At 45.0% G+C, this 14,578-nt stretch overlaps 1 protein-coding gene across 5 annotated transcripts in view; it reads left to right on the top strand.

Moving 5' to 3' along the window:
* The window catches only part of garnl3 (GTPase activating Rap/RanGAP domain like 3), a 182,360-nt gene extending 179,960 nt beyond the window's left edge, over positions 1–2,400 (top strand). For all 5 annotated transcript variants that reach the window (XM_036976924.1, XM_036976923.1, XM_036976921.1 and 2 more), the window contains one exon: positions 2,086–2,400. In XM_036976924.1, the coding sequence (XP_036832819.1) occupies positions 2,086–2,251 (166 nt within the window). In that variant the 3' untranslated portion in view covers positions 2,252–2,400. The remainder of the gene's footprint in view (positions 1–2,085) is intronic.
* The last annotated feature ends 12,178 nt before the right edge of the window (positions 2,401–14,578 follow it).

Raw genomic sequence — 14,578 nt, 5'->3', positions numbered from 1 at the left:
ATATAGATAGAGAACTCGGATGACTGTGTATACAGAGCATGTCTGAGACCTTTCTTTTGCAGACCTATGTAGGAGAAGCAATTCGTAGATGACAGAGTCAAACGGTCTAAAGCCACGCCTCGGCTGTGGCTCACAGCACACGTACACAACGGTCCTAAACCACGCCTCGGCTGTGGCTCACAGTACAGGTACACAACGGTCCTAAGCCACGCCTCGGCTGTGGCTCACAGCACACGTACACAACGGTCCTAAGCCACGCCTCGGCTGTGGCTCACAGTACAGGTACACAACGGTCCTAAGCCACGCCTCGGCTGTGGCTCACAGCACACGTACACAACGGTCCTAAGCCACGCCTCGGCTGTGGCTCACAGTACAGGTACACAACGGTCCTAAGCCACGCCTCGGCTGTGGCTCACAGTACAGGTACACAACGGTCCTAAGCCACGCCTCGGCTGTGGCTCACAGCACACGTACACAACGGTCCTAAGCCACGCCTCGGCTGTGGCACACAGCACACGTACACAACGGTCCTAAGCCACGCCTCGGCTGTGGCTCACAGTACAGGTACACAACGGTCCTAAGCCACGCCTCAGCTGTGGCTCACAGCACACGTACACAACGGTCCTAAGCCACGCCTCGGCTGTGGCTCACAGTACAGGTACACAACGGTCCTAAGCCACGCCTCGGCTGTGGCTCACAGCACAGGTACACAACGGTCCTAAACCACACCTCGGCTGTGGCTCACAGTACAGGTACACAACGGTCCTAAGCCACGCCTCGGCTTTGGCTCACAGCACACGTACACAACGGTCCTAAGCCACGCCTCGGCTGTGGCTCACAGCACAGGTACACAACGGTCCTAAACTACGCCTCAGCTGTGGCTCACAGTACAGGTACACAACGGTCCTAAGCCACGCCTCGGCTGTGGCTCACAGCACACGTACACAACGGTCCTAAGCCACGCCTCGGCTGTGGCTCACAGTACAGGTACACAACGGTCCTAAACCACGCCTCGGCTGTGGCTCACAGCACACGTACACAACGGTCCTAAGCCACGCCTCGGCTGTGGCTCACAGCACAGGTACACAACGGTCCTAAGCCACGCCTCGGCTGTGGCTCACAGCACACGTACACAACGGTCCTAAGCCACGCCTCGGCTGTGGCTCACAGCACAGGTACACAACGGTCCTAAACCACGCCTCGGCTGTGGCTCACAGTACAGGTACACAACGGTCCTAAACCACGCCTCGGCTGTGGCTCACAGTACAGGTACACAACGGTCCTAAGCCACGCCTCGGCTGTGGCTCACAGCACACGTACACAACGGTCCTAAACCACGCCTCGGCTGTGGCTCACAGTACAGGTACACAACGGTCCTAAGCCACGCCTCGGCTGTGGCTCACAGCACAGGTACACAACGGTCCTAAGCCACGCCTCGGCTGTGGCTCACAGTACAGGTACACAACGGTCCTAAACCACGCCTCGGCTGTGGCTCACAGTACAGGTACACAACGGTCCTAAGCCACGCCTCGGCTGTGGCTCACAGTACAGGTACACAACGGTCCTAAATCACGCCTCGGCTGTGGCTCATAGTACAGGTACACAACGGTCCTAAACCACGCCTCGGCTGTGGCTCACAGTACAGGTACACAACGGTCCTAAGCCACGCCTCGGCTGTGGCTCACAGCACAGGTACACAACGGTCCTAAACCACGCCTCGGCTGTGGCTCACAGCACACGTACACAACGGTCCTAAACCACGCCTCGGCTGTGGCTCACAGTACAGGTACACAACGGTCCTAAACCACGCCTCGGCTGTGTTTTATGTTTTTCTCTTGGATATTAACCCTTCTTTTTCCAAAACAATAGGAAGATCATTACAATTAAGACAAAAAAAATATTAAATCAATGAAAACACAATTACAGATTATATTAATATAAAAATATATACAGATTTGTATCTATCCTTAGGCCCTCTCTGAAGGTGTAGAGGGCCCTGGCGGTTCCCCAATGTTCAAATGATATGAGTGTAAAACATTATGATGTAGTGATTCAAACTGATGGGCATGCTGTGTGTCCTATCAGAGTGGGCTCGGAGTCGGCCGACACGGACTCGGACATCCAACGGCACTGCTCGTCCAGCTCGGAGGCGGAGCCAGAGAAAGTGGTGCTTAGAGAGGAGAGCCCGCCATTGGCCAGCCCCTTCACCCTCCCCACCTCTTTCGAAGAAGACATCCTGGACCTAAAGTGAAGACAATCCCATCATGCACTTATTTTCTGCCCTCCTCCTCCTTTCCTCCTCATCCCTCTTCTCTCCTCCTCCTTTCCTCCTCATCCCCCTCTTCTCTGCTCCTCCTTTCCTCCTCATCCCCCTCTTCTCTCCTCCTCCTTTCCTCCTCATCCCCCTCGTCTCTGCTCCTCCTTTCCTCCTCATCCCTCTTCTCTCCTCCTCCTTTCCTCCTCATCCACCTCTTCTCTCCTCTTCCTTTCCTCCTCATCCCCCTCTTCTCTGCTCCTCCTTTCCTCCTCATCCCCCTCTTCTCTGCTCCTCCTTTCCTCCTCATCCCCCTCTTCTCTGCTCCTCCTTTCCTCCTCATCCCCCTCTTCTCTCCTCCTCCTTTCCTCCTCATCCCCCTCTTCTCTGCTCCTCCTTTCCTCCTCATCCCCCTCTTCTCTCATCCTTTCGGTCATTTTATTTGTAGTTTGTTGATTTCTGTTTAGTTTTTATCTCTGTGTTCTGGGTCTTCATCCTCAAACGTGGTGTGTAGAAGAGGAATGCGTGTGTGAGTAACCCAAAGAAAACGAGGAGGTCGTTTGAGGTGGTGTAGTTAGTTCAGAGGTCATTATACGGCGAAGGTTTCATCAATAAACCAAAACTGAATGTAAATCTACGCACAAGGCACGAAGAAAAATCTGTGTTGGAACCGACGCCCTCGTGGAGTTCCTTTGGCTTACCATTTGTTGCATATTATGTGATTATTTCCTATTCCCCTTTCAACTGTAGTTTAATATATGTATGTATACATCTATTTATACATTAAGATGCATACACACTGACAGACATGTATGCCTTTATAGATATATTATAATACACATTTTATTCACATATTTAGTAAATGTAAGATGTTTTATGCTCTCCATGTCTGTCAGTCTTGTTCTGTTTCCTTTCCAACTCACAGTATGCAGGTAGACAGGGCTGGACTGGAGGCAGAGTCTCCCACAAGTGCCAATTCGCCACACCCTACACCAAAACCACAACTCCCATCAGCCACCTCTCCTCTGATTGGCTGGTCTCTGACAGTAGCGGTCTTAGTCATGTGTCCCTCTGTAGATACCATCTTACAGTGAGTCTGTGAGCTAGGTTCAATCATCATAGAGTCACACACACACACCCCCCTCTAGGGTTTCTAAAAGCACCTGCATGTCATGCCTTTGCTACTACTGTCCTGTTTCTGGCTATCCCTGAGAATCCCTCAGTCCAGGTACTCACAGAATGAAAACGCATATAGTCCTTTATACACAGACTACAACCTTCCCTGACAGTAAGCTTACTGTGGCCTATAAGTGGCCCAACATTGTCATAGCCAGCGGGCAGTTAGCTCATCGGCTTTCTAGTGGGTTCGGCTGCAGTATCTGACACAATCCACCGGGCACACACTGGCTGAATCAACATTTTTTCAACGTCATTTCAATGAAATAACATTGAACCAACATTGAATAGACGTTGAATTGACGTCTGTGCCCAGTGGACATGGTCTGTCTGGTGTTAGGCCGCTATTGTCTACGTGGGACCTCTATCAGCTTGATTCTCTTGTTAGTCGGGTTGGAGAATTTATCAAGTAGCCAACTACTTCCTTTTAGGAGTGATGGCTTGCGGTAATGTTGTCGGTCACAGGTTGCGTCCAAACTTTTAACCAGGGCCCATAGAGCGCTGATCAAAAGTAGGTCCCTATATAGGGAATAGGGTGGCTTTTAGGACATAGACATAGTGGATGAGAGTCCATTTAAATGGTAGATTGGTTAGGGTTAGATGGTAGATGGGTTAGGTTTAGATGATAGGAGGGTTAGATGGTAGATGGGTTAGGGTTAGATGATAGGAGGGTTAGATGGTAGATGGGTTAGGTGGTAGGAGGGTTAGGATTAGATGGTAGGAGGGTTAGATGGTAGATGGGTTAGGGTTAGATGATACGAAGGTTAGATGATAGATGGGTTAGGGTTAGATGGTAGGAGGGTTAGATGGTAGATGGGTTAGGGTTAGATGATAGACGGGTTAGGTGGTAGGAGGGTTAGGGTTAGATGGTAGGAGGGTTAGATGGTAGATGGGTTAGAGTTAGATGATAGACGGGTTAGGTGGTAGGATGGTTAGGGTTAGATGGGTTAGGGTTAGATGGTATGAGGGTTAGGGTTAGATGAGAGATGGGTTTTGGTTAGATGGTAGGAGGGTTAGATGGTAGATGGGTTAGATGGTAGGAGGGTTAGATGGTAGATGGGTTATGGTTAGATTGTAGGAGGGTTAGATGGTAGATGGGTTATGGTTAGATTGTAGGAGGGTTAGATGGTAGATGGGTTAGATGGTAGGAGGGTTAGGGTTAGATGGTAGGAGGGTTAGGGTTAGATGAGAGATGGGTTTTGGTTAGATGGTAGATGGGTTATGGTTAGATGGTAGATGGGTTAGATGGTTAGATGGTAGGAGGATTAGATGGTAGATGGGTTAGATGGTAGATGGGTTATGGTTAGATGGTAGGAGGGTTAGATGGTAGGAGGGTTAGATGGTAGATGGGTTATGGTTAGATGGTAGGAGGGTTAGATGGTAGGAGGGTTAGATGGTAGATGGGTTATGGTTAGATGGTAGGAGGGTTAGATGGTAGGAGGGTTAGATGGTAGATGGGTTAGATGGAAGATGGGTTATGGTTAGATGGTAGGAGGGTTAGATGGTAGGAGGGTTAGATGGTAGATGGGTTATGGTTAGATGGTAGATGGGTTAGAAGGTTAGATGGTAGATGGGTTAGATGGTTAGATGGTAGGAGGGTTAGATGGTAGATGGGTTATGGTTAGATGGTAGATCGGTTAGATGGTTAGATGGTAGGAGGATTAGATGGTAGATGGGTTAGATGGAAGATGGGTTATGGTTAGATGGTAGGAGGGTTAGATGGTAGATGGGTTATGGTTAGATGGTAGGATATTGTGTTCTCAGTGTCTTACGCTGCATCATGCTGAGAGGAATATTAGGGAGCGGCTCTGTTGTTACTACTATACAGATCACGGTGATGTTGCTGCCAAACCTACATACAGTACATGTCCGGAGAGGAATATTAGGGAGAGTTCTTGGCTTAAGCATCTGTTTGGCTATGTGAGTGCCCATGTGTGGTCGGCTTGTGACAATGGCACCCCTCTTCTGATCTAGCATGAGCCCCCTTCTCTCTATCACACCCTTTTCTTCTGTTTCTCTCTGTACTTGCCTGTCTCAATATGGTCTCTTTCAATACTATTACGCGAAACCAGAGGGAAACCATAGGGAGACTATTTTTACAATGGAATTTGACTTGTTATTTATTACCCTGGTTCTTAACATGAGTGTAGGTGAATGGGAGTGGGATGTCTGGTGGTTTGAAGGTTTGTAATACGGCTTCTATCACTTTGTTCATTCTCCCTGTCACTCTCTCCTTTGTTTCCGTCGTCCCTGTTAAGTTCACACCGCCCCTACTCCTTGATGTTTTTGCAGTGGTTTTTGTATCTAAATCAATATTTAGTGTTTAGACTGTTGCTCAACCTCTCTGTGATATCAAAACGAAAGAAAAAAATAATAAAAATAACACCAAGTGTCTTAAAAATATTGTATCGCCATCGTTTTTAATGCCAAGTATTACTTGTAATTGTTTGTGTTTCAAATGTGGCCTCAAATGAAACTTTATTCTAAAATGATTATTATTATTATTTTTTGAACAATTATTTCAGTTATTTGAACAAGTGCTGTAGACCACTGCTGTGAAAGTAGTAAATTCTGTTCATTGATATGTAATAAATATTTATGAAATTTGAACACATTTTGTTTGTAATCTTCCTCATTATAGATTAGTTATTGGTGTTGTGATGTCAGAAATTGCTGGAAACTTTATCTGTACCACCAAGTGTAAGGATCTACCTGCTAAACAAAAATGTCCCATGATTCCACCACTGTCACACATGGAAACACCGCTCTTCCCACCTGGAAGGTGGCGGCACAAACTGAGAGACAAATTAGAGCCATATTAGCAGGTCAAGTTAGCACAAGCCTCGTGTCAGCACATCTGGTGTCTGCTCCAGTCCCTGCTGGAGCCTGTTTGTCGTGTGTGTGTGTGCACATGCGCAGATGATCAGAATTCATCTCTCACCTCTCTCTGAGCAGAATCATCAATATATGGTCACATATGCACACACACTCAACCTTACTTCATTCCTCCTGTGACACAAATGGGCAAAGTTTTTACACTGCGCTCTCCATCCCTCCCAATACCTCTGACTCCTTCTCTCTTCAAAACCATGGAGATGGGGCCAATGTGGCACTCTGCAGAGCTCTTTCCCAATGCTTTTGAATGCACCACTAACTGATACAATTAGGGGTGTATTCATTACGCCGATTCTGTTGTAAAACATTTACTCTGTTGCAAAACGTTGCAAAGAAAACAAGACCTTCTATTGGACACATTCAGGTAGGCCTACTTTCTTCAATTTAACATTACCAATGTCTTCTCCTAATCCTTTAACGTATTGAACCAAACAATGTTACCCAGTGTTAAACTAATTTAACAACATAGAAAGCTGATTCTTCTTTCTTGGCCTGTGTCCAGTTGTGCCCCAATTGAAATGTAAAAGCTTCAGTGACAGATATAGGGAAGTTAATCAAGGAGGTGATGGAGTCCAGGTGAGTGTCATGAGGCGCAGGTGCGCGAGACGATGGTGACAGGTGTGCGGAATAATCAGCAGCCTGATGACCTAGAGGCCGGAGAGGGAGTATACAGTGAGGGAAAAAAGTATTTGATCCCCTGCTGATTTTGTACTTTTTCCCACTGACAAAGAAATGATCAGTCTATAATTTTAATGGTAGGTTTATTTGAACAGTGAGAGACAGAATAACAACAAAAAATCCAGAAAAACGCATTTCAAAAATGTTATAAATTGATTTGCATTTTAATGAGGGAAATAAGTATTTGACCCCCTCTCAATCAGAAAGATTTCTGGCTCCCAGGTGTCTTTTATACAGGTAACAAACTGAGATTAGGAGCACACTCTTAAAGGGAGTGCTCCTAATCTCAGTTTGTTACTTATATAAAAGACACCTGTCCACAGAAGCAATCAATCAATCATATTCCAAACTCTCCACCATGGCCAAGATCAAAGAGCTCTCCAAGGATGTCAGGGACAAGATTGTAGACCTACACAAGGCTGGAATGGGCTACAAGACCATCGCCAAGCAGCTTGGTGAGAAGGTGACAACAGTTGGTGCGATTATTCACAAATGGAAGAAACACAAAATAACTGTCAATCTCCCTCGGCCTGGGGCTCCATGCAAGATCTCACCTCGTGGAGTTGCAATGATCATGAGAACGGTGAGGAATCAGCCCAGAACTACACGGGAGGTTCTTGTGAATGATCTCAAGGCAGCTGGAACCATAGTCACCAAGAAAACAATTGGTAACACACTACGCCGTGAAGGACTGAAATCCTGCAGCGCCCGCAAGGTCTCCCTGCTCAAGAAAGCACATATACATGCCCGTCTGAAGTTTGCCAATGAACATCTGAATGATTCAGAGGATAACTGGGTGAAAGTGTTGTGGTCAGATGAGACCAAAAAGGAGCTCTTTGGCATCAACTCAACTCGCCGTGTTTGGAGGAGGAGGAATGCTGCCTATGACCCCGAGAGGGAGGAGAATGATTTGTCAAGAGGAAGGAGAGAAAGAAGAAGAGGGAAATAAAAGAGAGGACGAGTGGGGAGAATAAAGGAAGGAGAGAGAGAGAAAGAGAGAGAGTGGGGGGGGGGGGGGTACTCTCCAATCAGGCTGTCTGAGTCCCACTGTGAGGAACAGAATGTCTGGGTTCCTAATTAAACATTTTGTGTCACTGGCCAACACATAATACCCCATGTCAGAGTAGAATTATGTTTTTAGAAACGTTAACAAAAATGAAAAGCTGAAATGTATTGAGTCAACAAGTATTCAACCCCTTTTTTATGGCAAGCCTAAAAAATGTTGTTGAACAAGTCACATAATAAGTTGCAAGGACTCACTCTGTGTGCAATAATAGTGTTTAACATATTTTTGAATGACTACCCCACACATACAATTATCTGTAAGGTCTCTCAGTCTCTCAGTGAATTTCAAACACAGATTCAACCACAAAGACCAGGGAGTTTTTCCAATGCCTCGCAAAGAAGTATATCTATTGGTAGATGGGTAATTAAAAACAGACATGGAGTATATCTTTTAGCATGGTGAAATTATTAATTACACTTTAGATGGTGTATCAAAACACCCAGTCAATACAAAGATACATGTGCCCTTCCTAACTCAGTTGTCGGAAAGGAAGGAAACCATTCAGGGAGACCAAACTTAATAAAATGGGTTATAAAAGTTCATATTTGCGCTAGCATTCCTCCTGTGAAGTAGGCGCACATGACCCACACACAAACAAGTTAGAACGAAGTGTGGATGTAAAAAAAGCCATGCCTGTGCCAATGACTTTCCCCACAGTCCCATTAGGGTGATTTCTCCCCTTCTTAGCTATCTACCACAGCCTCCTGGTTTCCACCAAGCAGCGTGTCTGAATGCACACCTGGACTCTACCCCCTCCCAGGTCCAAGTGGTTTAGTAGTCGGTAGAAGAAGACACGTTTTGGCTGGTGACTCAGTTGACTGTGTTTAGTAGGAAGATTGTGGGTGCATCTAAGAAAATTCATTCAGTTCAACTACTATTCCACAAGATGACTTATTCTATGTGTGTCTGTGTTAATGTGTGGTGGTGACCAAGAACCAATACAACTGTGGATATGGACACATCTGCCTCGTTCTTCCAGACAGTCTGTAGTGAGTCAGAATCTTTTCAAGACATGTAACTTTCAAAATACAGAAATCATTCCCGTTTGATGCATTTTGCAACAGATGATGCAAAACGTAGCATCATATGATGCAAAATGCATCACACAAGGATGATTTATGTATTTTGAAAGTTACATATCTTGGAAACTTGATTGCTGACAAGCAAGACATTTTGGGACTATGTCAACAATTGACTAATGAAACAAATACCAAAACATAGTTTTTGGGTGGAGATTTCCTTTAATTTCTCAATTTACGGCTGGCTACCTGAGCTCACATTTATGGCTGGCTACCTGAGCTCACATTTACGTCTGTCTACCTGAGCTCACATTTACGGCTGGCTACCTGAGCTCAAATTTACGGCTGGCTACCTGAGCTCACATTTACGGCTGGCTACCTGAGCTCACATTTACGGCTGGCTACCTGAGCTCACATTATGGCTGGCTACCTGAGCTCACATTTACGGCTGGCTACCTGAGCTCACATTTATGGCTGGCTACCTGAGCTCACATTTATGGCTGGCTACCTGAGCTCACATTTATGGCTGGCTACCTGAACTCACATTTACGGCTGGCTACCTGAGCTCACATTTACGGCTGGCTACCTGAGCTCACATTTATGGCTGGCTACCTGAGCTCACATTTACGGCTGGCTACCTGAGCTCACATTTACGGCTGGCTACCTGAGCTCACATTTATGGCTGGCTACCTGAGCTCACATTTATGGGATTGTAGGAGGTGATTAATAAGCTGCTATTTGACAGGCAATATTTTAGTGTTATGTAAGAATGAAGGTCTACAGTAGCCTCAACAGCAGTCTCTGGGGTAACACCGTGGTGTAGCCGGAGGACAGCTATTTTCCATCCTCACTGTACATTGACTTCAACACAAAACCTTGGAGGCTCATGGTTCTCACACCCTTCCATAGACTTACACAGTAATTATGACTACTTCCGGAGGACGTCCTACAACCTCAGAGCTCTTGCAGCATGAACTGACATGTTGTCCACCCAATTAAAGGAACAGAGAATGAACCTAGTACTGAAAGCATTATGCTACAGTTAGCTAGAAAATGTGGCGAGTAGTCGACTCAAAGAGAGAGAAAGACAATAGTTGAACAGTTTTGAACAAATTCATTTCTTCCCTATCAACCTACCACTATCCATAAACTCACCTATCAGTCTCACAATACTAACTTTGCTCTCCTCAACACTGGATCAAAGAACAAAGCTCCCTTGGTGTACGAACTAATATCTGACGACAAGACTTCCTCCACCTACCTGAAACTTGGCAACAACCTGGTGATTTATTTTCTCTTAACCAAGCTACTCCCGCTGGCTATCCTTGTGTACCGTCCTCCTGAACTTAATGCATCGTTCCTGTCTGAACTACTCACCTTTGCTGTCCCATTCTCCCACCGCTTAATGTTGCTTGGCGATATGAATATTCACACGGACTCATCAAACAAGCCTTTCCTCTGATTTCATTGCTGTTCTGGACAGTTTCAATATTGCCCAACATGTACATTGTCCCACTCACATCAAGGGACACATTCATAATTTTGTCTGCTCTGTTGGCCTCAATCTAACTCATATCTCCCCCTCCCTATTGCAACTGTCTGACCACAATAACCTTAGTATCTCTCTTCCCTAATACACCACAACACTGACAAACGCCTCCTTTCCTTCTGCAACATCAAAGCTGTTGACCCCCTCCAACTCTCTGATGCCATCTGTTCTGCCCTGTCTCTTGACCACACCCCCAACCCCCCTGATGAACTAGCTTCCCAATTCAATACTGCTCTATCTGTTTCCCACAACTCTCTGGTCCCCCTCCATGTCACGCCCTGACCGTAGATTGCTTTGTATGTTTCTATTTTTTGTTTGGTCAGGGTGTGATGTGGGTGGGTATTCTATGTTGTATGTCTAGGTGTTGTGTTTCTATGTTTAGGCCTGGTATGGTTCCCAATCAGAGGCAGCTGGTTATCATTGTCTCTGATTGAGAACCATACTTAGGCAGCCTGTTTTCCCACTATGGGTGTGGGTAGTTGTTTTCTGTCTGTGTGTGTCTGCACCAGACAGAGCTGTTTCGTTTGTTCCGCGTTGTTGTTTTTTTGTTCTAGTGTTCAGGTTCTTTATTAAATTTACCATGAACATGTACCACGCTGCACCTTGGTCCTCTTCACCTTCTTCAACCCACGACAGCCGTTACGCTCCAAACTAAGTATTGGTGTCTCTGAGGGGTCTTTGTCCTTTTTTGCTAACTACCTCTATCAATGAGTGCAGTGTATACAATCAGAACATCTTCTGTCTCAACCATGGCCTGTCACCAAGGGAGTACCCCAAGGCTCGATCCAAGGCCCCACGCTCTTCTCAATTTACATCAACAACATAGCTCAGGCAGTAGGAAGCTCTCTCATCCATATGCAGATGATAGTCTTATACTCAGCTGGCCCCTCCCTGGATTTTGTGTTAAATGCCCTACAACAAATCTTTCTTAATGTCCAACAAGCTTTATCTGTCCTTAACCTTGTTCTGAACACCTCCAAATGAAAGGTCATGTGGTTTGGTAAGAAGAAAGGCCCTCTCCCCACCGGTGTGATTTTGAACTTGAGGTAGTCACCTCATACAAGTACTTGGGAGAATGGCTAGATGGTATACTGTCCTCTCAGCACATATCAAAGCTGCAAGCTATAGTTAAATCTAGACTTGGTTTCCTCTATCATAATCGCTCCTCTTTCACCCCAGCTGCCAAACTAACCATGATTCAGATGACAATGCTACCCATGCTAGATTACAGAGACATCATTTATAGATTGGCAGGTACAGTAAGGCTGCGCTAGATGTGCTTTACCATTCGGCCATCAGATTTGCCACCAATGCTCCTCATAGGGCACTTCACTGCACTCTATACTCCTCTGTAAACTGGTCATCTCCGTATACCTGTTGTATACCTGTCACAAGACAGAGATATCTGTCTATCTGAGATATCTACTGCAGCCCTCATCCTCCATATACTAGTGACAGGAACGAGCTGTAAAAAACACTCAAACTGGATAGTTTTATCTCCATCTCTTCATTCAAAGAGTCAATCATTATTGACAGTTGTGGCTGCTTCACATGATGTATTGTTGTCTCTACCTTCTTGTCCTTTGTGCTGTTGTCTGTGCCCAATAATATTTGTACCATGTTTTGGGCTGCTACCATGTTGGCTGCAGCCATGTTGTGTTGCTACCATGTTGTTGTTATGTTGTATTGCTACCATGCTGTTGTCATGTTGTGTTGCTATGCTGTGTTGTCATGTGTTGCTCCCTTGCTATGTTGTTGTCTTAGGTCGCTCTTTATGTAGTGTTGTGTTGTTTCTCTTGTTGTGATGTGAGTTTTGTCCTATATCTTATTTTTAATTTTTAATCCCAAGCCTTCAGCCTTTTGGTAGGCCATCATTGTAAAAAACAATTCATTCGAAACTGACTTAAATAAAGGTTAAATGAAGATAAATATTTCCCCAGCACTCACATCTCTAGCCATGAAATGCTTTGAAAGGCCGAACTGTTATATATTTATTTCATCAGACAAGAGGACATTTCTCCAAAAAGTACGATCTTTGTCCCCATGTGCAGTTGCAAACCGTAGTCTAGCTTTTACAGTGCCTTGCGAAAGTATTCGGCTCCCTTCAACTTTGCGACCTTTTGCTACATTTCAGGCTTCAAACATAAAGATATAAAACTGTATTTTTTGTGAAGAATCAACAACAAGTGGGACACAATCATGAAGTGGAACGACATTTATTGGATATTTCAAACTTTTTTAACAAATCAAAAACTGAAAAATTGGGCGTGCAAAATTATTCATATATAATATATATGGATGGATAATGTATATGGAGGTTTTGGAGCAGTAGCTTCTTCCTTGCTGAGCGGCCTTTCAGGTTATGTCGACATAGGACTCTTTTTACTGTGGATACAGATACTTTTGTACCTGTTTCCTCCAGCATCTTAACAAGGTCCTTTGCTGTTGTTCTGGGATTGATTTGCACTTTTTGCACCAAAGTACACTCATCTCTGGGAGACAGAACGCGTCTCCTTCCTGAGCGGTATGACTGCTGCGTGGTCCCATGGTGTTTATACTTGCGTACTATTGTTTGTAAAGATGAACGTGGTACCTTCAGGCATTTGGAAATTGCTCCCAAGGATGAACCAGACTTGTGAAGGTCTCTGAGGTGTTGGCTGATTTATTTTGATTTTCCCATGATGTCAAGCAAAGAGGCACTGAGTTTGAAGGTAGGCCTTAAAATACATCCACACATACACCTCCAATTGACTCAAATGATATCAATTAGCCAGAAGCTTCAAAAGCCATGACATCATTTTCTGGAATTTTCCAAGCTGTTTAAAGGCACAGTCAACTTAGTGTATGTAAACTTCTGACCCACTGGAATTGTGATACAGTGAATAATAAGTGAAATAATCTGTCTGTAATCAATTGTTGGAAAAATTACTTGTGTCATGCACAAAGTAGATGTCCTAACCCACTTGACAAAACTATAGTTGTAACGGCTGTCGTAGGTGGAAGAAGGAGAGGACCAAGGTGCATCGTGGTACGTGTTCATGATCTTTTAACTACACTGAACACTAGCACAAAAATAACAAAACAGAGCAAACGAAACAGTCCTGTCTGGTACAGAGACAGACAGGAAACAACTACCCACAACTCAAGGGCGAAAACAGGCTGCCTAAGTATGGTTCTCAATCAGAGACAACGATTGGGAACCATGCCAGGCCAAACACATAGAAATACAAACATAGAACAAAACATAGAATGCCCACCCCAACTCACGCCCTGACCAACCTAAAATGGAGACATAAAAAAAGGGAACTAAGGTCAGGACGTGACAATAGTTTGTTAACAAGACATTTGTGGAGTGGTTGAAAAACAAGTTTTAGTGATTCCAACCTAAGTGTATGAACTTCTGACTTCAACTGTATCTACCTCAATTACCTTGTACCCCTACACATCGACTCGGTACTGATACCCCTTGAATATAGTCAAGTTATCATTACTTATTGTGTATCTATTATTTCCTTTATTATTAAGTGTTTTACTTTCTATTATTTCTCTATTTTTATTATCTCTGCATTGTTGGGAAGGGCCCCTGAGTAAGCATTTCACTGCTAGTCAACACCTTTTGTTTAGGAAGCATGTGATAAATGCAATTTGATTTATTACTATGACTTTTGTCTGCGACTGCGTCTGTCTGTGTGTGTGGCTGCGAGACTGCGTCTTGGGTTGGGCTGTTAGTGGGATGGTGGTCTTGTGGTCTGTGGTTGCATGAGATCTCACTACATACCAGCTCCCTGAGATCATCACTGTGAGGAGATAACAGGCGTAAAGACTGTAGCAGAGAGGAGGTTATACCTTATCCACATGCCCCCCTCACACACACACACACACAGCTTTTCTCTTGTCCCCCCCCCCCCACACACACACACAAACACACACCTTTTCTCTTG

The sequence above is a fragment of the Oncorhynchus mykiss genome, chromosome 5 (assembly GCF_013265735.2).
Source record: "Oncorhynchus mykiss isolate Arlee chromosome 5, USDA_OmykA_1.1, whole genome shotgun sequence".
NCBI lineage: Eukaryota > Metazoa > Chordata > Actinopteri > Salmoniformes > Salmonidae > Oncorhynchus > Oncorhynchus mykiss.
This window is presented reverse-complemented; position numbering and strand designations above follow the sequence as displayed.